This window comes from Pongo pygmaeus, chromosome 8 (assembly GCF_028885625.2).
Source record: "Pongo pygmaeus isolate AG05252 chromosome 8, NHGRI_mPonPyg2-v2.0_pri, whole genome shotgun sequence".
Classification (NCBI taxonomy): Eukaryota; Metazoa; Chordata; class Mammalia; order Primates; family Hominidae; genus Pongo; species Pongo pygmaeus.
The window spans coordinates 70,543,387-70,569,401 of record NC_072381.2 but is presented as its reverse complement, the minus strand read 5'-3'; the positions used below and the strand labels follow the sequence as shown (position 1 = coordinate 70,569,401).

The 26,015-nt window shown below is 54.4% G+C and overlaps 2 protein-coding genes across 2 annotated transcripts in view; one reads left to right on the top strand and one right to left on the bottom strand.

Moving 5' to 3' along the window:
• LOC129006861 (cadherin-23) overlaps positions 1–26,015 on the top strand; it is a 76,765-nt gene that overhangs the window by 9,682 nt on the left and 41,068 nt on the right. The gene's annotated exons all lie outside the window — the stretch shown is intronic.
• Positions 2,022–25,030, bottom strand: VSIR (V-set immunoregulatory receptor). Its single transcript, XM_054437082.2, has 7 exons — positions 24,451–25,030; positions 12,630–13,058; positions 11,892–11,948; positions 6,863–6,970; positions 4,489–4,516; positions 3,182–3,375; positions 2,022–3,006 (listed from the first exon to the last, which is right to left on the bottom strand). The coding sequence occupies exons 1-7, from the start codon at positions 24,530–24,532 to the stop codon at positions 2,969–2,971; spliced, it is 936 nt and encodes a 311-aa protein (XP_054293057.1). The 5' UTR covers positions 24,533–25,030; the 3' UTR covers positions 2,022–2,968.

The following is a 26,015-nucleotide window of genomic DNA, read 5'->3' as shown; positions in this document are numbered from 1 at the left end:
TCTGCCCTGGGCCGCTGCGTGTAGTGGGAGCTCTGGTCAGGCAGAAGTCTTTTGAAAAGCAGGTCCCGGGGCTCCTGCACCTCCAACCCAGCGCCCATTGCCACGGACTCCCCCAGGCAGGGCCAGCCTGCCCACCAGCAGTCACCAGTGGCCTCCATGGTGTGTTTTTAGGGAGTGCTGAGCAGTCCCCGCTGCATCAGCAAAACCCTTCAAATGGTGCTTTCAATTCCATTCCCTCAGCCTTTCCCTGGGAGGGAATAAAGGCAGGAAGTCTCTATTAAAATGTGAATGTCGGGAGATAGGTAAGATGGCCCCTAATTCCTGATTGATCTCCTAACAATGAATTAGTTCTTAAAAGCATGGATTTCCCTCTCAGGGCCTCAGACTGTGCCATGAATCCAGCGCTCCAGGAGCCTCCTGCCCCAGCCCGTAGTGCTCCTCCCACCCCTTGGAGGCGCGCCATGTTCTCACACCCAGCTCTCCCATGCACCCCAGCCCACAGCCACCAGGGCTGGCATCAGAGGCACCACCATCCCGGGCAACTCAAAGGGTAGCTCCAGCAGCCTGCCCCTCCCCAGCAGCAGCAGGGAGGGCGTCCCTAGTGCACTGCAGGCAGGGCCTGTGGCCATGGATGAAGATGGAACTGGGAGCTCAGAGTAAATTTCGCTGAAAACAGGAAACCACGAAGCCCAGATGCGTTCAGTTGTAAAAGGGTCCAGAGAAGAGAGGGCAGGGCCGCACCGGAGGAAGCTGAGGAGGAAGTGCGACGGCTGTTCTGCTGCGGGCCGCCTCCCTCTCCACACAGCAGCAGCCAGGCCTGGGGTCTGGCAGCCAAATTCTTAGAAGTTGTCTCTGCCTCAAGGTCAGAAGCTGGGGGCTGGGGCCAGGCCAGCCTCCCCAGAGGGCAGGGCATGCTCTTCCTGAGTTGGGAGAACCAGAATCTGGGCTGTGGGCTTGTCCTTCGACTCCAGGGACAGAAGGCCCTGATGAATTGTGAAAAACACACCCTCTTTCCTTCATTCTTTCTTTTTAAAATTGTTTTGAGGCAAAGTTTTGCTCCGTCCCCAGGCTGGAGTATAGTGGCTCGAACACAGCTCACAGCAGCCTTGAACACCTGGGCTTAAGCGGTCCTCCCACCTCAGCCCTGCAAAGTGCTGGGATGACAGGTGTGTGCCACCATGCCCAGCCAGCATCCTCTTCCTATGGCAGCTGGCATCAAGCATTGTGGTGACGAGAGGGAATAAAAGAAGGGACCCTCCTCCGCCCAGGGACAAGGGAGAAGCCGGGGTTTGGGCATATTCTGGCCACTCGAGGTGTCAGCCCCATCTCCGGGCCTATGTTTACCCTCTCCTCAAAGCCCCTGGCCCAGCCCAGGCAGAGCAGGGGGCCCTCAGTGGACCATTCCTTTGGGCCTAACTGGGGGGCTTAGAAGCAGGGCCATGTGTCCCGGTGGGGTTCCCTGGCTATAGCCGCAGGCCCAGGGCTCACTGCTGCCAGGCAGCCTAGAGTTTCTCCCCTTTTCCATCCCCCCAACCCCCCAAGCAACTGGGTGAACATCTTCCCGCCTAGCCCCAAATCCTGGCTTTCAGCACCCAGGCCCAGCTCAGCAGAGCCAGTGTAGGCTGCTAGGAGACAAATGCCCAGGCTGGACTATGCCCTCCACAGTACCTGGGGCCCCCATCCTGCTAAACGCTACAGGGGGTCTGCCCAGCCCCACCTCACCTGTCCCCATGCTCAGGCACTGCCTTCCCTGTTTTACCCCCAGAGTGTACAGAGATGCCCCCCACTCTCCTTCCCTGCTTTAAAATCCTTCAATCACAATTCCACAAAGGACTCCCCTTGCCTATGTGTATAAAAACAAATCCAGGGCATGCCCACAAGCAGGAGATGGGAACATCACCCCCACCTAGCTGAGTGGCTCTGAAGCAAAGACTCCACCAGGCCCAGATTGTATGGAGCGGAAGGCGGGGGTGGGGAAGGAGCAGCAGAGTGCGGATTTAAACTGGCTCTTACAATCCATCTACAGGGTTGGCACCTGTTTCCCCATGTACTTTTTAATAGCATCCCGCTTCATACTCAGGAGTGTCCCAGGGTGGACAAGACATTGTGTGGCACCCTTGCGATGGCCCACGCTGAGCAGTGGGAGTAGGGGATGGGGAGGGCGGGGGGCAGGTGCCCCTCTCCACTCACCTTCCCAGAAGGCCCCACCACCTCCCTCACCACCATCTCCAGTGGGTGGTGCAACATCTGTCCTGGCCTCAGATTGCCCAAGACACCATTTGCTCATGGTGGCCACCATGCCCCAATATGTACTTCCCGTTTCGGGACCACCAAGCTCTGGGGACTGGAATGCAGGCAGTGGAAGCCCCAGATTGACTTAACCTGTTGACAGATCATCAGAGAAACTGCTGGTAGGAGGCAGCTGGGGAAGGTGGCGATGGCCAGTGGGCAGGCAGGCCTGGCCCCAGAGCCACTGTGGTACAAAGAGGAAGTCTGACAGAAGAGCAGCCTCGGGCAAAACGGGGGAGCCAAGGCGGCCATGGGGGAGAAGTCTCTCCACTGTGCCCTGTGTCTCATGCCTGGGAGGGTGGCCCAGTGTCCATCTTGTCCCACTGATGCTGCCACATCCCAAGGCTCATGTCTCAGAACGAGAGCTGCTGAAGGGCTGGACATTCTGAGACTTCTTAAGATGTAAGTCATTTGGCATCTGTAGCTGGTGAATTTCAGGTCTCTAGGGGAGAATCTCAGCACCCCAAAATCCTTGGAACAGGGGCTGAGCCATCCAGCGTCCCCGTGTAGCATCCAGAGGGGTTGAGGGTCTGGGCTTCTGGGATGTCACAGTATCTGAGTCCAGAGCAGGAGGGAGGGAACCAGGGCCAAGGCCAAGGAGGCCACTCACAGAGCCAGCCCTGGCTCAAATGCACCTGCCCCAGACCCAGCCACAACAGCCCACTGTCCCCCAGCTGGTCTAGATGACCTCAAAGTTTGGAGAGTCAGGGACAGGGTCTGCAAAAAAAGGAGAAGCAAAGTGAATGGGGGCTCCTGTGTCCCTCACCCCTCAACCCCACTCCATGAGGCTGTGGAACTCTTCAGGGAGGGTAGGGAGTGAGGCCGACGCCCTGCAGGCCATGAGGTCATGACCTTGCAGGTCATGGTGCTGTGAAGGTCAGGAAACACTTACCCAGGGATGGGAAGAAGACGTCTCCAGGGCCTGGAGGAGACAGAGGGGTGCTGGGCTCTGAAAGCAGATGCCGCCCAGACTCAGAAGGCTGCCGCTGGGCCACATAGGACAGGGGGTGCCTGACTTTGGCCTCGGGTAGCCCCTGGGCAGGTGGTGAGGCTTCAAAGCCGGGGTTTTCAATCCCTTGAATGTTGCTGCCACAGAACCAGAATGGAAGGTCATCTGTGCTGTCCGGAGCGTGAACTCTGCCCTCCCTGCCCCCGGCTTTTCTCTCCTCCCTTCCTCTCACCTACATCCCCATCCCCAAGCCTCAGCAGCATCTCCAAGCAAGAAGGCAGGAGCCAGACCCACAGAGCAAAGGCCATGGGCTGCATCTGCCCACCTGTCCTGAGCTGAGGGCATCAGGGCCCACCAGAACAGACCCCAGCTCCTCCCTGTGGTCTGACTATCAACCCTGGGCACAGCCAGGAAGCCAAAAATCACAGACACTTCCAGAACTTCAGCCTCATGAATTTGGGGACAAGTTTCTCTTTGGTCAATAGAGTTGATGGCATTAGGATTGAACATCCCCAAAGCCTGTCTTGAGCTGAGGGGAGGGGTTCTCTTCTCTTCCCAGTTGGGAGTGGGATAACTTCTGAAGACCCCTGCAACTCTTAGATTCTAGGTGGGTTGCAAGCAGGACTTCCTTCAACCTGTCTTGAAGATCATCCCTTTCAAACACCTAGAGGAGCTTTGTGTTTGGTGTTGCAGGTACCGGGGCAGGAACTTGGGTTCCCTGAACACATCCTCCAGTCCAGGCTGCATGGCAGCTTCCTGCCCAGAGCACACCAATACACAGTCCCCATCCCCTCTGCCCCTAGACCCAGCCCACTGCACCACTCTGGGACCCCTCAGCCTCTGCCCTTGTGGCCTGCAGCGGCCTAACAACTTTCTCCTTGGAGTTCTCTGCAGGCAGGAGGCACAGCGCAAGGGCTGTGGCTGGGGCTGGGCCTGCTGGCCTCCTTTGCATGTCTTACTGTCTGCCCCAGACAGTGCTTCCTCCCTGTCCCCATCCTGGCCCAGGCTGGCCACTGAGACCTGAAGGTGGGTGCATGACACATCTGAGCAGAATCAGAGCTCAGCCTGCCGAGTGGGGGTGGCAGGAGAACAGCCAATCTGCACAGATGTGCAGGCTTCAGCAGCAGATGGCAGAGGCTCTTCTGACCAGCTGCTCTAGGCAGCTAAACAGGGCCCCTACTGCACAGAAGTATCTCTTCCTGGATAGCCGGCCCAGGAAGTTTTCTCAAGAAGGTCTCCATGGGCCTTACCTGTCCATCCGCACCAGCTCCTGGGCACCTAGGGACAGACAGACAGAGAAGCTGGTCATGGAAGGGAAGGCTTCCCCATACAACATCCCTGCCTCTGCTGGCAGATGCCCTGCAGGGAACAGGAGTGGGCCCAGGAGGGCCCTGCACAGCTCCGGACTCCATTTCTTTTCACATGGGTGCTGTCCAGCAGCGATCTGCGTGTCTGTCCAGCAGATGGGGCCTCCATGAGGGGCCCATTTTGACGACTGATAAATGAAACTCTATCTGCATTTTCCAAGCGTGTAAGAACACTATTTGCCTTCAGGAGACCAAAGGCAGCCAGCACTTTCTCCTATGTCTTGACTTACACAGCGTCAGGTCTTCAGGATTTCAGTATCGAGTAAAGGTCAGCTCCTGAATTTGCTAACTGATGTCTCTTGTTTGAACATTTGCCAGGTTCTGGTCTTTAGCCATGACTTACTGGGTGGGAGTGTTTAAGGTCAGTTCCTAATTAGAGGGCTCCTGGTCCTCTCTGTCCCATCCCCTACATTGCCTAATAGGGTGGCATTCTAGGGGACATCTCTCAGGGAAACCTTACAAGGTGCAAGTCCCCGATCACTTCCCAGCCACTTCACTCACTTTCTGCTTCTCATCCAAGTTGCTGCCGCTTGCCTCAGCCTTGGGACACCCCACCCCCCAAACTGGCCACCAATTAGATGCATGGACCCCAACTTCCCTCTTTCATGCAGCACCCCACGTCCTCCCACAGATGCTTCTCGTTTTAAGGAGCTTTACTGCTGATTACGATGGGGAAACAGATGGTGGGGGAGGGGCACAACAACAGAACAAACACAGGGAAGTTACCCAAAAGTTCCTGAAAACTATTCGAATCATGGCTATTGCTTACGGCCGACTCATGGGTCAGGCTTCATGCAGGTGCACACGGGTACTCCCTCATCTCATCCTCTGCGCCACCCTTTGGGGTGAGGGTTGTTGGTCCCATTTTAGAGCTGGGGAAACTGAGGCTCAGTCCAAAGCAGGAAATCCACACCTGTTGGCCTCTCCAGCAAACTGCCCTCCTCAAGGCTCCCAGCCCTTTCCTTTTCTTTTTTTCCTGAGAGTGCCTCCCTCCTGAGCAGGCTCTCTGGGCCAGCCTTCCACCAGGGAGGGCACAGCAACGCCTGCTCCCCCTGCCCTGCTGCCCGGCGTTGCTCTTCCGTTCCAAGCCCTTTACCTGCCCTTTCCCACCCCCAGCCATGGGTATTCCTGCAGGTAGGTTGTGGTGGGTTCTAGGAGAGGAATAGGGGAGTTCTGAGAGCAAGGGTAAGGTGGCCACAGCCCCCGAGTGACCCCCTATGGGGCTTCATGTGGGGGCCCCCAGGAATGAGGGGAGGGAGGCATGACAAGTTGTTAAGGGCCGGCCACAGGAAATAAGTTGTGAGCCAAAAGCCACCTGGCACCAGAGCAATCCTTTCTCAGTTACTTCTGTAGCCAGGCAGAGGGGAAGAGGCCAGGGAGGGGAGGCAAGGCTAAAAAACTCCCTAGCCCCTTCTTGGAGGACTCAGACTAACCAAGACTCATGGGCAGGGTCAGGAACTAGGCAAGGGGCACTGTCACCTGGCCAGGATGGGAGGTGAAAGATGCTTGTGCCCATGACTTAAAGCCCAGCCACACCACTTATTTGCTGTGTGGTTCCTTAGGCAAGTTACTTAACCCCTCTGTGCCTCCATTTGCCCGTCAGTAAAATGGGTAAAATGGTAGGACCAAATTCTTGGAGTTGCAATGAGGAGTAAGTGAGAGCATTTTTATTATATGGTGGACTTCTATTCCCTGGAAAGAGCATGCGTTGAAAACTCTGAGATTGAGTCCTAGCTCTGCCACTTACTAAGTTATGTAACATTCAGTCAGTTATGTAGCCCCACTGATCTTAGCCTTCTCATCTGGAAAAAGAAAGGGTTGAGCTAAGTTATCTGTAAGACCCCTTCCACTTCTGATATTCCAAAGGTCATTTTTTGTCCAAACAATTGCTACTAATTATAAAACAAGCACGCCCATACCTTAAACAGGTCCCCCAAGGATCTCTGAGTGGCAGCATTTTTATAAAGCAACTTGAGCTACTCCGTATGATCATTCATTCAGAAGACATGTATTGAGTGCCGAGCCAGCACTGCCTGGGAGCCAAAGGGGCTGGTGGGCACTTGGCCCCCAGAAATGGCATGCCTCCTTTCTCTCGGCCATTTTGCCCAGCTCCTGGCGGGAAGCGCAGCAGCTCCCAACTCTCAAATGGAAAGGAATTGTGCCTGCATGGTGCCGTTGCTAATCCCAGGGGCTGAACTGGGGGCTGGAGCAGGTCACTTGCACCGTCCACCCACCCCAGGCAGGTAGGAATACTCACGGCGGTTGGAGGCCGCCTGCCTTTGCTTGTAGACCAGGAGCAGGATGAGGGGGAGGCAGAGGATTCCTACGATGCAGGCGCCCGTAGCCAGGGCTGCAGCCGTGATGTCTGAAAGGGTAGAGAGGTAGCCAAGGTGAAGCCCCATTCCCATTGCTCCTCCTGAGCGGAAACTGAGGCCCAGAGAGGGAAGGCCAGGCAGCAGGAGACCCGCCTTTCCCCAGAGTCCCACAGCTAGACCCCCAGCAACCTACAGAGGCATGGAAGATAAGGCGGTTCTCCTTTCAAAGAGAGCCCTGTGCGTGCCGCCATATGCGCCTGGAGCACACAGAAACAAGACCTGTCACCTACAGCTCAGGCAGCTCCAGGCAAGAGAGGGAACAGAGTCCTCATCCCAGCCCACAAGGGACAGCTGGAACACCCTTGGCTACAGGTTGTTCTCTGAAAAGGGAGAGCAGGGCCTTCGCAGACCCCATGCCACAGAGCTCAAGGTCAAAAGAAGCCTAAGTGATGAAAAAGTTTTGAAAATAGACAGCGGTGACGGTTGCACATTGTGAATGTAATTAATGCCACCGAACTGTAGGCTTAAAATGGTTGAAATGGCAAATTTTACATTATGTATGTTTTATCATAATAGATAAAAAGCCCCAACTCATCCCAGAGACTCCTTAGCTCTGGGATGGGGCCTCTGGGACCCCTTGATCTCGCCACACAAGTCACAGGAGAAACACCCGGGGTGAGAACTAGAAAAACGTGAATCCTTGTACAATGTTTTTCAATTTTAAACTTATTAAATTACCAAAAACAGTACAAGTTTAAAAAATATTCAAATCTCCTCCTCCCCTTGTACCAAGACCCCCTCTGAAGAGATCATCCCTGTGTGCCGGTTTTTGTGTTGTGGTCCTAGTTATATTCCCTGCAAATACAACAGACGCAGCATCATATAACAATGCTTTTCCCACTGAGCACAGCTTGGACATCTCTCTGTCTCACCTACCTCATTCTGCTTAGAGTTTTATCACATGGCTCCCACTAAATTTATTGAAGCCGTCCCCTGTTGGTAGACACGTTGTTTCCTTGTTTCCATTTTCAGCATAACTAATAATGTAGCAATGAACGTGTGCACGCAGCCTGGCTCACTCAGCAAGGAAATCTGTAGTAAATTCCTAGCGGTCAAAGTGCTGAGCCAAAGAGTATGTGCATTTTCTTTTAGGCTATTGCTAAATTGCCCTCCAAAAAGGTGGTACCACGAAGCTTCGCTGTGCCAACAGCATGAGGAGGTTTGATTTATTTCAGGGCATCTGCTGACTGCAGGAGTTTAGCTGGGAACAGACGTGCCCTCAGAACCACAACCAACATAAACGCATTTCCTTCCCAATTTTAGCCTTTCCCAGGGCCAAAAGATGGGCTGGGATACCTTGTCACAGTGTCAACTTTGCCCCAAAGAGCTCTGAGAGGTAGATGGCTGTGGTCTAAATGTTGCCTTTCCGCTATTTGTTTGGGAATAAAGGCTGTTTTTGTTTTGCTCTACAATCCGACAGTGTAAACAAGCTTTCCGGAGGTTTGTTCATACTGCAAATGAGAACAAACTGTTTTCAGGCACTTTAGAAGTACCCACTGGTACAGGAACAGTTGCTATGCTAATTACGAAGCAAGTTCCGCTCCACATTACAGCAGGTTCCCTGCAGATCTTAGCAAGGCTGCATTTTGACGTGGAATATTGAAAGTAAAGACATTCTATAACCCAGACACCTCAGTATTTCAAAACCCCCATCAAAGGACCTTATTGTGGGCAATATTTGAGAAGCCAGTTGCAAAGCACTCTCTTCTAGTGATCAAAGCAGGTCTCTGGACGGCTAGTAAGCAACACTTGGTGAGCTTTGCCAGGTGCTCATTGATAACCTGTTCCCTATCTGCCTTTGGAGGGTGAGCTCAGCCAGATATCCCTGCCTAACTTCTGTCCCCAGGTGGAGATTTCCCCTGTGTGGACCCTCTAGCAGATCAGGACTTAATTTCACTTTGAGAGCCTGGGGCTTCCTTACAACCTGGGCTGAGTTGAGGCTGGGGCAGAGGGGTGCAGAAGTCTGGGGACAAGTCTGTGGATCCAGCTGCTTTCTGAGCCGTAGGCATCTCTGCAGAGCTCAGCCTCGCCACAGTTCCCCACCCCATACCGCAAGCATGGCCAGTGCCTGGGCTGGCACTTACAGGGAAGGGCAGGCATACTCGCTTACCATCCAGAGCCAGGCTTATCCTGGGAAGGTGATCAGGCGCTGGCAGAGGTAGCTGCCGACACCGCACTAAGGAGTGTGCCAGGCCCTGACACAGCAGGGTGGGATGGGAGGGGCCTGGCCTGCTCTGGCAGCCTTTGTCCAGGGCCTGCCTGGTAGCCCACGGGGATATATGGAGGGGGGAGTTCGGCTGCTGAGGGTTGGGCTGCCTGGTTTCCCAGGGAGGAAGCTGGGTGAAAGCAGACAGCATATTCTGCTGCGCTGGGGGGTGGGAAGAAGTTCAAAGGGAGATGAGCTGCCTAGACCCCTTCTCTGAGCTCACTGAGAAACCACAGCCCCTCAGCAATGCAGGAGCTCCTTGGGCACCAACTTCTCTAGTCTCATTCCCCTACCTCAGGCTAACTTGTACTTTCATGTTATCTCATAGTCAAGCTACACTCTTACTTCCCAAGGATAACATTAAGAGGCTGGCACTGGGGCTGGGCATAGTGGCTCAATCCTGTAATCCCAGCACTTTGGAGAGCCAAGGCAGGTAGATCACTTGAGCCCAGGAGTTCGAGACCAGCCTGACCAACATGGCTCTGACCAAAATGCATGTTCTAATTTTGCTCTTGGCCTGTTTGTCGGTTTGAAAAAAGGGTAGCTGAGTAAAAAGTCACTGTAGCCTTTGAGTTGGGTTTGGTTGGGGCCGTGGTTTAGCTGATCCCCATTCTGGCTTAGGTCCTCGTGCATGTCCTCCTGGATGCCTTTGTATCTCCAGGGCCTAGCAGGGGCTGGTCCCCACTGGATGTCTGACACATACAGGGTATAGAGGGGTGTGGAAGCCAAGACCTCTTCTCAGAAGAGGGAGGTGCCCTTGCGTTTTGTCTCCAAGCTGCTGGGTATTCTCACCCAACCTCTCAGCACCAGGCACCCTTAGGGCAGTGCCCCCTTACCCTGTAGGGCACCTCTCTGGCAAGCACCGGGGGGCTAACTGCTATGCACTGCACTGCCCCAAGCTGGGAAGAAGGTGAGTATGCAGAGCTAAGCAGGCCTGCAGCCAGATCCCAGCTATGCTGCCCTGGGCTATGTGAGCTTGGGCAAGTTAGCATACATCTCTAGGCCTCTCTTTCCATGGATACAGAGAAGATGGTGATGCCTACTTCATAGAGTTCTTATAAGAATTCCCTGAGGCTAGGCGTAGTGGCTCACACCTGTAATCCCAGCACTTTGGAGGTCAAGGTGGGAAGATCAATTGAGCCCAGGAGTTCAAGACCAGCCTGGGCAACATAGCGAGAGTGCATCTCTACCAAAAGTGATTTTTTTGTTTTTTTGGGACAGAGTCTCGCTCTGTCACCCAGGCTGGAGTGCAGTGGTGTGATCTCGGCTCACTGCAACTTCTGCCTCCCAGGTTCAAGCAGCTCTCATGTCAGTCTCCCGAGTAGCTGGGATTACAGATGCCTGCCACCATGCCAGGCAAATTTTGGGTTGTTTTTTTTTTTTGAGATGGAGTCTTGCTCTATCAGCAGGCTGGAGTGCAGTGCCGCGATCTCGGCTCACTGTGACCTCTGACTCCTGGGTTCAAGCGATTCTCTTGCCTCAGCCTCTTGAGTAGCTGGGACTACAGGCGTGCACCACCATGCCTGGCTAATTTTTGTATTTTTAGTAGAGATGGGGTTTCACCATGTTGGCCAGGCTGGTCTCAAACTCCTGGCCTCAAGTGATCTGCCTGCCTTGACCTCCTAAAGTGCTGGGATTACAAGCGTGAGCCACCGCACCTAACCACAAAAATAATTTTTAAAAATTCACCAGGCATGGTGATGCGTGCCTGTAGTCCCAGCTACTTGGGAGAATGAAGCAGGAAGATCACTTGCATCTGGAAGTTTGAGGCTGCAGTGAGCTATGATTGCACCACTGCATTCCAGCCTGAGTGACAGAGTGAGAGTCTTTCTCAAAAAAAAAAAAAAAAAAAAAAAACATTCCTGAGGCCAGGCATGGTGACTCACACCTGTAATCCCAGCACTTTGGGAGGCCAAGGCAGTTAGATCATTTGTCAGTAGTTTGAGACCAGCCTGGCCAACATGGTGAAACCCCGTCTACACTAAAAATACAAAAATTAGCCAGGCATTGTGGTGCATGCCTATAATCTCATCCTAGCTACTCGGGAGGCTGAGGCAGAAGAATCGCTTGAATCCGGGAGGCAGAGGTTGCAGTGAGCCCAGATCGCGCCACTGCACTCCAGCCTGGGTGACAGAGTGAAACTGTGTTTCAAAAAAAATATATATATATATATCCCTGAGATAATAATACTTAAAAAGACTTAGTCCAGTGCCCAGCACAGTGGGAACTCAGGAAAGGTAGTTGTGTTCCCCTTCCTGAACCTCTTCCTTCTCCCTCCCCTGCAACAGAGAAAATCTGAAGAACATAGAAACACAGAACACAGAAATCTGAAGTAGTTGAATTCTAGGCCAAGAGGACCCCCAGCCTTCCCAAGCCATAGGGGGCTGGTGGGCAGGGCGGCACTTAGCTGCCTGGGCCACCCAGTGCCTGTCCTGAGGCACTTCCCCTGGCCAAAGGTCACTGCCAAGGCACAGCCACCCCAGAGAGTCAAGAGGAGCAGAGACTCCAGAGCAGATGGAAGGGGAGTGGGCTTCTGGGGACTGCACAAAGGAGGAAGCAGAAGGGATGTGCAGCAGCAGAGGAGGAGGACCGGGGGGTTCTGAGGGCTTGGGGTGATGAGGCCAGAGTTCCAAACAGGGTCTGGGTACAGGATGAGGACAGAAGAGAACAGAGAACCCAAAAGGGGCAAGAGGATGGTCCCTTACTTTCACTCTCCTGGGAGGAGGATGGGTACACCACGCAGTTGGATGGTGCATCTTTGCCTGTGGGAACAAACAGAAGGGCCATTTAGGTGGGTGTCAGGCCCAGGAGGCCAGGGAGGCTTGTCCAGGCCAGTGTCCCCCTCCCGCCCCAGGTTCTCACGCTAGTGCCTACTCGGCAGTGTTGGCCCAGTGGCAGCCTGCACACATGTGCACCCACACACACCATGAAAATGGGCGTGTTCTCACCCTGCCCATTTTCATGCCACTCCCAGGGGCATGTGGATACCCGCTGGTGCCCACACCTCTATCCGAACCACGGGCCCTTGCACTCTCACCTGAACAGACAGACACACACACATATATATTCCCCAACAGCTATTCAGCCATCCACTGAGTCATGCCCCAGGGCACCAATCAGTCCCGCTGATGCCTTAACCCACAGCAGCCATGATGTCATCATGAGCAGTCACACTCCCAGCCCAGGTACCTACAGCCTCACACATTAAAAAGTCTCACTGTCACAAATGGAGCCAGGTACACCCTCCGTCTCCATCACTCCAGCTAACTACACACCCACACTCCACACACCTTTGACCACCCCATCTCACCCACACTCTCCCTGGAGTGCCAGTGTTACCCATGCAGCCTCACACTCTGCCCAGCACAGTATCATGAATGGTCACACCATCAGACAGGCAGCCCTCCACACACGCCAGGCTGTCACGTGCAGGATGCCCTCACCTGTCTGCACCTGCAGCTCCATGGCACCGTGGACCCTGTGCTCCGAGTGGTGGTGTCTGATCTCCACCACCAGGCAGCAGTAGAGGCCGCTATCCAGCAGGGTCAGGTTGCGCATGGTGATGGAGAAGTTGCCATGGTGGTCGGAGGCCGACTCCAGCCCGTGGCGCTGAGCCAGGTTGTGGCTGGTGTTGGCAGCCTGGTGGCCTCCATGGTGCAGGTGAAGGTCCTGGAACGTGAGGTTGCGGATGGGCCGGCGCTCTGAGCAGGTCTGCACCTCGCCCCTCGAGCTGCGGTACCACGTCTTGTAGAAGGTCACATCGTGCCCTTTGTCCACAGGGCCCAAGAGCCTGCAGGTGAGGGTGACGTTCTGCCCCTCGGGACAGACGTACAGGGAATACGGCGTGGCGACCTTGAAGGCTGCCACCGGACCTGCTCAGAAAGAGGAGAGCCCTGTCACCTGACTGATCCAGCGCTACTCCTGGCAACCCCAGAGCGGGGAAGAACCTTAGCCTCTGCTACTTCCCAGCTGCAAGCCCGGGGCATGTCAGCTGACCTCCCTAAGACTGCCTTCTGCATTTGTTCACAAACCCCACTCCATCCTAGGCTGTTGTTGGGGGAGCCACAGAAGCTTCCCCAACTAGGGGTGCTCCTGGATGCTGGACAGGGCAGGGAGAGACTCGGAGGGCAGCGATGCAGTCGGGTGTGTCCCTCTTCCCAGTAGAGCGTATGCACAACCTGTTGGGTGGGAGGCAGGTTGGGGAGCAGGAAGGCTGTTTCGAACAGCAGCTCCTTGTCCTTGGCCACTCTGTAGGGGCCATCAACACCTCTGCCCCTTCCTACTCCTAGGACTGAACATGCCTTCCCATCCTCGCCAGGGAGCACTAAGAGAGCACCTGCGTGTGCAAGGCCTGGGCCAGGTGCTGCATCTCACCTGCATGCTGAATGCATGGCCTCCCCTTGAGCAGATGAGGCCTGCATTCCCGACAGCAGAACCCCGTGGCAAAGGCAATCCAGCGCCAGCCCTCACGGCACTTGGAGGAGGGAAGAAACAGCCTTCTGGGGACAGTCAGGGACTTCCTGAAGGAGGGAGAGTCTTTGGACTTGGTGCATAGATAGGATTTCAGCCAGGAGAAAGGGTGTCCTAGGCAAGATAGTGTGAAAACGGGAAAACCCAGTGTCTGAAGGACCGGGACAGAGAATATATGAAAGGTCATCTCATCCATGCACGTCCTTCCAGCCAACCTTAGAAAACTGTCTAGTTCTGTTTGATTTTTTTCAGCAAGCAGATGAAGCAATTCCCTGGTCCACTTTGCCTTATCCTAATCCTCCAGCATTTAATCGGGTTGACCCTCAAAACCATGAGCTTTTGAAAACAGAATATGGGCTAGAGGCCACATTTCTATCTAACTGTATGAGCCTCAGTTTCCTCATCTGTGCAGTGAGAAAACTCTTGGCTACAATGCAGGGTTGCGAGAGGACTAGATGAGGGAAAGACGAGAACACAAGATGTGAGCTCTAATGCCCTCTGCAGATATCTGAGGGATAGCTACAATTATTATGCGTTGGTGTTATTTTTATTTTTATTTATTTATTTGTTTTTGAGACGGGGTCTCCCTCTGTTGCCCAGGCTGGCCTTGAACTCCTGGCTTCAAGCAATTCTCCTGCCTCGGCCTCTCAAAGTCTTGGGATTACAAGTGTGACCCACTACGCCCGGCCAGTGGTATTTTTATTTTAAATGGCATGTCAGGCAGTTGTGGGTCTAGCAGAGAGGGAAGGAGGGTTAGAACTATGTACAGAATCCAAACTGATACATCCTTTTCATTGCCCCAGCCAGGGGCATTGCCCAGAACCAAGATAACGCCACATCCTCCTTCAGATGCCCCTTCCCTGCCCTTAGAGCCCAGGACCCTCGGCGGCAGGCTGGGACCCACTGGAAGAGCTGAAAGCCTTGCCCAGCCAGGAGGGAGGCAGGCTGGTGGGGCTTCTGGAGCCGGGCAGCCTGCATTGGACCAGCAGCTGTGAGCCACTTAGACGCTGAGCCCCGACTCCTCACTCACAGATGTTTTTCCCAGAAATGAAAACATCTCCCTGGCAGAGTTGAGGCAAGGGTTAGTAATAATTCACATGAAGTGTTCTGTAAGTGCCATGCGAGTAGTCAGTGCTTGGTACTTGGGAGCTAGACAGGTCTCTAATTCATTCGGCAAGTCAAGAAGTGCCTCCTAGGAGTGAGAAGCACAGTGGGATGGAGAAGCCAGCTTTAAAGTCTTTCCTGCTAAGGTGTGAATGACTGATAACAACTTGTGATCCGATCCTGGGGCGCTTGTGTTTAAAGGAGAGTCTCCAAAGGCACCAAAGCCACAAACGGCATGTCTGCAGGAGTGGAGTTTTAGGCAGAGAGCCAAGTCTGGGAGCCTCAGATATTTGGAGTCATTGTCAGGGTGAGCAGAGATTTCAGAACTTCTTTGGCAAGATACAGGTCTCCTTTTCAGGCAGAAACACAGAGACCCAGAAAGGGAAAGTAGTTGAATTGAAGTTCCAAAGTTCCAGAGGGTATGATCTCAAAGCCTGGACCATGGGGGACTTCAGGTAATGCAGGATCTAGGCAGAACCGTAATAAGAAGACACAGCATGTGTTGTGCACTGTGCTAAGGGTTTCATGGGCATATCTAACAATGCCATAAGGTATTGTTTTTATTCCCATTTCACTGATGAAGAAACTAAGGCACAGAGAACTTACGTAACTCACTGATGATCACACAGCAAGCAAGTGCTAGAGCTAGAATTAAACTCAGGCACATAGACACTATACTGATGAAAAAAGTCCAGAAACTGGAAGCCCACAGGCCACATCCAGCCTTCACACATATTTCATTGGATCCTCAAAATCTTTTTAATTTTCTTGAGATGGCAACATTTAAAAACCAGCAATTTGACATGAAAATTCTGACTTCCAGCTCTCCTTAGGAAATCAGAAGATAACGCTAAACCAGCTTTCCCACAGGGCAACTGTCAGCTGGGGCTCAGTAGCAGCTTTTGGGGGGCACCAGCACTCCAGTTTGCCACAGTCCGAACTACTCCCTAATAATTCCACCTGGCCTGCCTCACTCTCTCACCATGGTTTCTTGGTCCTATGGACATTTGAGTTTGTGATGAATGAGTGTGGCTCCTTGGGCTAGCTGGCGTGGGACTGTACTGCCCAAACCCACTATGCTACAAATCTGACCCACAGACTCAAGAGAGGAGATGATCCACCCAGGGTCCCCAGGGGAAGCCTGGCAGTGCAGAGACTAGCCAACTCTCCTCTGACTGCTAACCCACTGCCCTTACCCCTGCAGCAGGCTCAGTGGAAAAGGAGCCCCAGGAAGCTTGGCTATGCCCCTGGTTTTGTCCGTGCTGGCCTGGACTTCCCCTTCACACCTGAGTGGGGTGGGTGTAGCTGCAAAATATGGCTCTGCTGGGAAACAGAAGTGAGGAGGACCTAGGGAAAGGGCTCTCCCATGTGCTCCCAGGAAGAAACAAAACCTGCCCCAAGGGGGCCCTGTGCTGCCCCCTTCCCCAGCAGGCCATGTGGCAGGTCCCACCAGCACCTCTCCCAGCTTCTGCCCCTTTCTCCCTTTGCCTGACATCACCTCCTACCCCAGAGCCACCCCAGGGCTGGGAGCTGAATTCAGCTCCAGCTTCAGCTATGGTAGTATTTACCACCAGCACACACAACTTGGGGGCTGGCCGAAGGGCTGGCTCAGCAGATGCGGGGCTGCAGGCCAGAGGTGGGTAGGGCAGGGCAGGCAGAGTAGAGCTGGCAGCCAAAGCAAGACACGCAAAGCTGAGCTGGGTGGGGTTGGGGGCCCTCAAGTGGACAGAGGTGTGGACAAGTGGGGCTAGCGTGGTTGTTGGCCTGAGTGTCCCTGTGAACAAGGTGGGGCAGGGCACCAGGCTGGGAGCCCTCAGGGTCTAAGCAATGGGGTTAATGACTCCAGGATTGTACCCATAGCACCCGCAGCAGTGGGGAAGGGATGTTCTCCCCCTGGAGGAAACTTCCTTGAAATGCACAGTGGGGTGGGTACATCAGAGAGAAAGCAGAGTTCAGGGAGTATGGGAGAGGGGGCATTGCTCAATCCCCCACACTTCCCCACCCCTCATACACTGGCCACCCATCCCACAGGTCCCAAAGGAGTTGTTCCCCTTTTAGAAAAAAGGAGAAGCTGTCCCAGGATTCAAGTTTGGGGAGCAGGGGAGGATGCTCAGTTTCAAGCAAGAGAGCCAGACAGGAGAGGGTCCAGGACAAACCAGAGGGACAGGACAAACAAAGGGTCCACGGGGATTTGTCCTGGGGAGGGAGGGAAGGCCAGAAAACACCCCATTTACTGTGTCTGAGACTCCAGCTAGGACAAGGCCCACGGCAGCCTGTCGTTAGGAGGACACTCGAAGGCATGGCATGGGGGAGAGGGGCAGCGCACAGCACGCGGAGGGGCCTGCACATGCCCCGCGGACTCCACATCTGTGCACATGCATGTGTGTTTTCAGGGAAGCTGTGCAGCCTGGCTAAAATTACAATTCTTTGGCGAGAGGATGTTGCTTATTGTCAGGAGCAGATCCTTTCGGACACCTGGGTCATTGTCGGAGACCGGGGAAAGTGGGTGGGGAGGAAAGCCCCTGGCTCCAGGGTGGCCAAAAGCATGTGGGACAGGAAAATGACCCGGGGCCTGGGCCTGAGCATGTGCCAGGCGGGAACCGTCCGGTTGCCGTGCTGCTGTCAAGACCCAGCGCCCCCCGCCCCCCACCCGCCACCTGCCACTAGGTAAGGAGGCAGGGCCACCTAGAGGAAGAGTGCCGTGAACCTGGGAAAGCCTGAGTCTCAAGAGTAAAACTCTCGCTTGGATTGCAACGTCCTGGGGCCTCAGTGTCCACTTAGCTGTGCCCTCATTGTGTGCCCCTGGGCAGATCCCACCCTTCTCTGAGCCTCCCTTTCTTCATCTTAACCTGAGGGCTGCCCCATGTTCAGAGGCCCCCTCCAGCTCTAAAATCCTCTGGGCAGGAGGGAAGAGCTGTCTTATGACCATGCATTATGTGCTAGGCACTTGCTGAGCATCTTATGCCTGTCATATTTAATTCTCATAACACCCCCAACATGGGTGGTATCATCCCCATTTTAAAGATGAGGAAACAGACTCAGAGAAGTGACTTGCCCAAGGCCACACAGCGCTGTGTGACTGAGCTGAGATTCACACCTTGGACAGGCCAGCACTGCAGACAGAAAGAGCCACCCACCTCTCCAGAACCCTCCAGTGGGCAGGCGGGGCTGATGCCTCATCCTTCAGCTATTTAGAAAAAATGAACTGACCGTGCATTGACCTCCACGCCCTCCGTGCAACATTCCTGCTCTGCCTCAGACCCAAGCTGAAAACATCATTCTTTCATTCCGCAAATATTTACCAAGGTCCTAACATGGGCCAGGCCCAGGCAGGGAGGCTGTGGGGACGCAGAGTTCCATCAAGGGCGTCTGCTCAGAACTTGGGCCTGGACCTGTGCCTGTGATTTCTAGCTGTGGCACCCTCAGATGTTTCTGTCCCAGTACAAGGGAAAGGAGCTCTTGTTGGCATCTTCTCAGAATGCCAGTTTTTGTGACCTTCACCTCTCTCCACCCAGCAGGCCCCGGGTGACCCCTGTGAGTGTGCACGGGATGGGTGTGTGTGGGTGTGGACAGGCCTGTGTATTTTTCATGACGGGGCGTGAGCTTAGCCCACAGTCGCCAAGGCAACGCCCTAGCCTTTGGAGGTGGGCCCCAAGCTTGGTTAGTCGGGCCTAGGAAGCCCCACCCAAACAGCTGAACTCTGACCAGCTGCTAGGGGTTGTCAAGTAAACAGTTATTAATTGCCTGCTGTGGCTGGCCCTGCACTAGATGCAAAAGGTCCCGTCCTTGGTCTCACAGGACATCCCAAAGAGAATGGGACCTGGTTCCAGCTCCCCGCCAGGTCCCATCCCCGGGATGGTCCACAGGCTGGGGCTGGGGCTGTAGGAAAAGACTATGTTCTGTCTTTATCAAGATGCAGAGGGAAACAGAGGCATGGATCAATCAGGACTGGGTCTGCCAAGGCTAAGAAAGGAAGCGTCACAAGGCAAAGGCTCAGGGCCTGAAGCCAGCAAGTCTGCCCTGGGGCTTTCTGGCCAGTGAGGACAAAGGGCATCTCAGATGTGTTTATTGATACCTGACCCCGCAGGAAGTGTCCATTCACATCAGACCAGGGGGGCTGGGAAGGGGAAGCCAGGCTCTATTGAAGGAAGCGGCACTTCCAGCACCTTGGGAAAGCCTCCGTGCATCCGGGGCTGGAGCTGGAGGCTAGCATGCCTCCCCGGGGAGGGCCTAGGCAGCTGGCCAGAGGTCCTGGCCCGTGGATGCTTCTGTGGATGAACCCCTCCCAGACTCCCCAGGCCCTTTTGGAGGAGGACTGTGTGCAGCCCAGGCTCCCGGCTCCAGCGAGCCACCCTCACGCTTCTATGCCGTGAAGATGTCCTCCGGGTCCAGCTCAAGTCTTTTTGCCCCCTACTACTCTGTGCCAGGCATCATTCTAAGTGCTTGTTTGTTTGGCTGGCTTTGCTGTTGTTGTTGTTGTTTGAGACAGAGTCTCGCTCTGTTGCCCAGGCTGGAGTGCAGTTGCCCAGGCTGGAATGCAGTGGTATGATCTCGGCTCACTGCAGCCTCCACCTCCCAGGTTGAAGCAACTCTCCTGCCTCAGCCTCCCGAGTAGCTGGGACTACAGGCGCCCGCCACCACGCCTGGCTAATTTTTGTATTTTTAGTAGAGACGGGGTTTCACCACGTTGGCCAGGCTGGTCTTGAACTCCTGACCTCATGTGATCCACCCGCCTCATCCTCCCCAAGTGCTGGGATTACAGGAGTGAGCCACTGTGCCCGGCTGTTTGGTTGGTTTTCTTTAGAGAGCTAGGGTCTTGCTCTTCACTCAGGCTGGAATGCAGTGACAATGAGATCATAGACCACTGTAACCTTGAACTCATGGGCTCAAGTTATCCTCCCACCCCTGCCTCCCAAGTAGCTAAGACTACAGACACATGCCACTATGCCCAGCTAATTTTTAAATTTTTCGTAGCGATGGGGTCTCGTTATGTTGTCCAGGCTGGTCGCCTGGCTTGAAACTCCTGGCTTCAAGAGATCCTCCCACCTCAGCCTCCCAAAGTGCTGGGATTACAGGCATGAGCCACGGTGCTTGGCCTCATTCTAAACACTTTTACATGGATTAGTTTATGTAATCCTTCCACCCTATGAGGTAAGTACTAGTATCATCTCCATTTTACAGATGAGAAAACGGAAGCACAGAGAGATTAGTATCTTGCCCACAGCCTCACAACTAATAAGTGATGGTATCAGGATCTGAACCCAGGTAGTCAGCCTCTGGAGGTCTGGTGCCATCTGACTACTCTCTAGAGACTAGAGGTAGCTGCGGACTGACTGGAGGCCCCACCTCCTTCCTGAAGACGGACAAATGTCGTGACCAATGAAAGCCCAGTTTGCCTGGCCACGTCTACCACATAGTTTTACTTTTGGTTTTACATTAAACAACATTGAATCATACATAGAAGAGGTTATTCCCTTTTCAATTATTTCAGTCCTGATTACATCAAAGAGAAAGTCTCAGTTTGATGCTAATATGTCTCTAAAACATCTTTCTCTCACTTGCTAATCTCCTTTTCTTTTTAAATTTTATTTTATTTTAATTTTTTGCAAGGGAAAGCAGCAGTTTTCAGACTCCGAGCCTTCCCAGGCTAAAGTTTCCAACTAGAATTTAATACCCTTATATGGTTTTCCTGTTACGTTCTTTTATGGTTGTGTTCTATTTATGACAAGTGATACTGGCTTTCCACTAATGACAGCGATAAAAAGTTTCCTTTTAAAAATCTACATACTCAAATAAAAGAATGAGTAGATTTAAAGAAAAAATAAGTAAATATTATGAAATGCAGACACTGCAGAGATCACAAAGGTGATAAGCAAATGACTGAAGCTAGGGAAACACCGTCATGGAATTACCCTTCAGGGGAGGGTGGTCAGCCTCACTGAGACCACGTCACCCAACCTGTCCATTGCACAGACAAAGGGGAAGTGTGTGTTTGTGTTCCCATGATGAGTGAACAGCAGAGGCAGGGTTTGACCCCAGGTCCCCATGGGAAATAAGATGCTACGCAGAAAGGCTAAAGGAATGGGCTTGCTTGGCTTGGTAAGTAGCAGAGCAACCTCATTACTGGATTACTGATGAGAAAGATGGTGGCCACTGTCTTTGTCTTTGGTGATGGCCAGCCAAAGTGAATGGACTGAATGTAAAAAGATCAGATGCAAGAAAGCTCCACCAAGATAAGCAAACCCAGGGCCAGGCTTGCCTTCAAGTTGCAATGTCCCCATCTCCTGACAACTTTAAGAGGAGAACCTGCAGGCACCTCCATGGGCATTTCAGACTGTGAGGGCCTACAGGGGCTCACAGGTAGCTGGACGCAGCCCATGTACCCTTCACACTCCAGGCTTTGGAGAATCTAGTCCCAGTGAAGCTCACCAATACCTTCCCAGGCCCTGGGCACTCCATTAGGCCCTGTAGAGAGCAAGGAGCTTAGATAGAAAGCCAATGGCATGTGGCCTGCAGAAGCCAAGATATACCATAATATTACACAGTATTCACGAGGAGCCGGGTGCTGTGTTAAGTGTTCGTTCATTGGCTCTTCACAGTAGCCCTCCAAGGGAGGTGGTGTCATCTTCCCATTTTAGAGGTAGGGGAACTTGCTCAGGGATGCTGAATAACTTGTCCAATATCACAGAGCAGTAAATGGCCATCTTGGGATTTGAGCCTAGGTCTGAGTGACTCACAAAGCCCAAGAGTTAAGCAAGGGGCTGTACAGAAGCCCTGGCATGCAGGTCCCTGGCTTCGCCGTACACAGGCATGCTGGGACCGCTGCTAAGGGCATCTGTGGGGCCACTGGAAGCCACAGTGCTGATCCCTGGCCCATCCTCCCCTGGGAGACCAGACTGACCCTGGGTCATTGGTTGGCTAAAGCCTGGGGCCTCAAGTTTGGTATGTGGGGCTCGCTCACTGCCAACAGGTTCTCCTTGAGGATCCCTTTCTTCCTTTCATCTGCTCAGGCCTAACACCCCATACACTGTGTGTGGATAGGGAGGTGGCCCCTTTAGTGTCTCAGCAGCACACTCCTGCCTGGACTACCCTCTCCCAGGAAGGTCAGACCCCAGCGGAAACTTTGCCCTACTTGGGAGGAAGCATGAACAACCAGTACAGTTCAGCAAGGGGCTCCCAGTATTGCTGGCCCTTGGGTGTCCCTGGCATTGGATAGATGACCCCTCATGTCAGGGACTGGCCTCAAGGCTGTTCCTCTCTACTCCAGAGCCTCCGGGCAGTGGGTTGTGGATTTCCTAAGAGCTGACCATTGCTGCGTCAGAGGCTTGCAGCACTGGGTTACTCAACAAGGCCCTGCAGCCTGGTTTGCTGTGAAGGAGAAGATGGGGTCTCTCGTCCCTAGCCCCAGTGCACTTCTATGAACTTAAATGTGCTAGTCCCAGAGGTTGGGAGTCCTGAGTCAGCCTGTGAGGACAGGGCAAGGACAGTAACTGCCTCAGGTCCTGGGAATGTCTGTGGGGAAGAAGAGGCTCTGCTACCCTTGAGATCTGCTGGGTCCTGGTCCCTAAGTGTACCCCTCCACCCATCTCACCCTGAGTCAGGCCCGGGAAAGGGGTATCTTTGGTGTTTCCTGGGCTTCTGAACACCACATTCGTCACTACCATTCTCCTCAGTGCTGGTCCAACCCCAAGAGCTGGAGAACAGGCTGGCCCCGGCCACTCTATCTCACCTTCCCTGGCATAAAGGCTTTGACCCTGGGCAACATACCCAGGGCAACCCAGCACCTTGGCAGGCTAGTGGTCAATCTTCTCAACTTACAGATCCTGCTGACCATGCCTGCAGCCAGGCCTCCCATCTGCTATCTCCCTCAGTGCACACTGTCCTAGGAAGTTGGGTGAATATCTGTTATAGTGTGTCCATGTCACAGTTCAGAATCCTGAGGTCCCAGAGCAATTCAAATGCTTCTGGCTCCTTTCAGTGGAAAGCTGCAGCCAGCCTAAATCATCTCCCGGTGCTGGGCCCAGGAAGAGACGACCCTTTGGTGTACCATGTTGTTTGAGTAGCCAAGACCTCTGGGAGTAAAGGCCCCTGGCCATATAAGCAATATAGGGGAAGGCGTCCTGAGCTCCTCTTGGGGCCTCTCTGCTACTGGGTGCTCTGCAAGCTGGGTCCCTGTGCCCTGGATCTCTAGAAATGTTTCTCAAATTGGGGCTGCTGAACAGAGGGCAGCCCAGCCAAGTGAGGGCAGGAAGTGGGCAAGAAAGCAGGAAGGGTCTCACAGGGTCACCTGGGAGGGCAGTGCAGGGCAGGTGGCCCATGACAGGTGGGATGCTGGCTTGCCTGCCTGCCACCGTCCTCTGTTCCTTCTGGAAGCCATGCCCTGCCATGAGCCATGGCCTTGGTGCTGAGACTGTCCATTCCACCTCCCATTCTCCTCCTCCCTCTGACTGTCACCTTGAGGAGCATCCACCCTGGGGTTTAGGGCAGCTGTGTCTGTGACATGTGGAGCCCTCCTCCTCCTCAGAGGCCCAGGCCAGCCTCCAAGTGCTGAGATAGCCGGTGGCCTGTGGACACCCAGGTTGCTAAGGTATCTTCCAGGTTCAGCCTCCTCCTCTCCCTCTTATCCTATCACCCTCTCCTTCTGTTCCATCCCGCCCATTGGGTCCCTGTGCCAAGCCCTCCACCTCCCTCCTGCCTCCCTCCGAGTCCCTGCATGACTCATACTTTCCCTGGGCCCTCCCCATAAAGTTTGGTTCCACAGGCTCTTTGAAGAGATCCAGCCTCTTCAGCTCTGGGCAGGCAAGAACCAGGCAACCAGGCCATGGGTACCAGGGCCTCTGCCCCCAGCCCAGGAGCCCCTGTGTTGGGGCCAGGATACTATCTGAACATGCTGACAGTCTGGACTTTGGAAGGGGAAAGCGGTGCTTCCCTGTGTGGGCTTCTGTGTTTGAGCTGAGGAAACTGAGGCCAGAGAGATGTCGTAAGTCATCCAGGGACCCAGAAGGGGCTCGTAGCTGAGCTGAAGAGTGTCCCACATCCTCCCCAGTACTCCACACTGGTTCCTGAGTGGCAGCCTTGCTAGGATGGCAGGAATCAGCTGACCACTTATTCCTGGGCCATCAGACCCTTAGAATAGGGACCAGGTGGGCAGTGCTGCCTCTGTCTGAAAGTGGACCCACCGTGACCAGTGCCCACCAAGGCTCAGCCAGGGGTTTCACTGGCTGGGGCATGGGGCACTGGCTGAGCATACCACGCCCTCTGTGTCCTCTGCAACACTAGAGCCCTGAGACTACAGGGGCAGAAAGATGCCAGCTGTCAAAAGCCAGTGATATCCACCAGAACACACTGACCACCCGCACCCTGTGCCTCTCCTTCTTTGCAGAAGCTACCTGTGCCCCGGGCTCTCTGGGCAGGGAAGGGCTAGACAGGCAGCCCTCAGGGGACAGCCCTGCCTGCCACTTGGGCAGCTGTCAGAGCATGCAGATGTGCCCGATGCCTAGCTGGGACACTTGGCATAGTTGCCACTGCACCCTGCCCAGGGGTCCCAGCAGCCTCTGGGCGGTGGGTGGAGTGGTGTGCACGGTCACACAGGCTGAGAGGGCTCTCAGGACGCCCCCATCCCACAGTTCCCACTCCAGTCTGCTGTCTTCTTCCAGCTCTTCCCCAGCGCCCCGCCTCCCCCGACCTTACCTAGGGACGCAGCCAGGAAGAGAGCGAAGAGCAGGGATCCCCAGCGCCAGCTGCCGGCCTCCGGGGCCGTGGGGACGCCCATGTCGCCGTCGGACGCGCAGAGGAACTTCTGGTGCTGGGGAGCGGGAGGGACGCGGCCGGCGCGGGGAAGCCTCCCGCGAGTGAGTGCGACCGAGTGAGCACTGCGGGCGGCCCCAGCGCAGCGCTCCAGGCACCCGCCCCCTCGCGCAGCGCCCCCGGGGGGCCGTGTGGGGGAACTGCCTCTCCGAGGGCCGCGTGGGAGGGGCTTCCCGGAGACCGGCCCCGTGGGTGGGGAGCCAGCGTGTGTCCCAGCGAGTCAGCTCCACTTGATCGGCAGTTTAAAGCCCGTTCTACCGTCCCCCAGTCCTTTTGGAGAGAAATTATTATTGCTGCGCAGCCTAAGAAATAGATCTACCTCTAACAGCGTGATAGACGTTACTATGGCTTGCGTCTGCCCACAGCCACCAGCCTTTGAGTGATCTGGGGACAGAGACTTGTACCCTACATCCTCCAGCCAGACCAGGGCTTGGTATGTGGTAGGCACTCCCAGCTGTGGAATGAGTGAGTAAATGAGTGAATGAATGAAATCTGACATTGTCAAGAGCTAGGCAAGCTGGAGCCAGTTTAACTGTAGATTCAGAGCCTGAGGCACCCTGAGTGCATGCGCGCGCACACACACACACACACACACACACACACACACACACACAACAGGTGCAGGACTACACTCCAGGATCAGCACATCCCTACCCCGGGACACACACAGATATGCAGGCAACACCTGTTGGCGTGCTCCACAGCACATCCTGCAAGCTCCCCTCCGGCAGGGGCCTCAGTTGTCCGTCTGGCTGTGCACCCGCCCTCCCTCCCTGGTGCCTGGATATCTGCAGGACACTCTGATGCACCCTAACTTCTAGTGCCTCTGCTCTTGCACCCACACCCAGCACTGCTGGCACCACTGGAATGTCTCTCCCCTCCTAATTCTTCTCATCCCTCAGGGCTCAGCTCAAGTCCTCCCACTTCACAAAATGTCCTGACCCTTCCTTTTTCCTGGCAAATCCTTACTGTCCACAGCCCCTTCAGCTATCACCTCTAGCCTGAGATAACCAAGCAGTTCGTTCTTCTTCCGGCTCTTCTGCCCTCCAGAGTGAAACTACAAACCTCTCCCTGATGTTTCTGAGACCCTAGCACAAAGCTGGGCGTGGAGAAGGTTTTATTGCACTTTTATCTGAATGGACAAACCAATGAGTGAGTGAGTGACTGTGTGATGGAGGAGCGGAGGTGATCGTGGCCAGGACCAGGGATCACAGGAGTGGAAGAGCACAGCCATTTTACTCAGTTTACCCCAGTCTAGCTGGAGATTCCAGGGGTTTTTCTGGCACTTTAGGGATCTTGGGTTAATAGGTGACTCCTAGGCTGAGGGGCAGAGGACACCCAGAGTCTGACTGCGTCAGGAACCAGGGTATCAGGACTCAATGGGAGCCAGGAATTCTGGGGGCCTTGTGGGTGGCCTGATCCAAGTCATGGGCTCCCTGGAGGCCCTT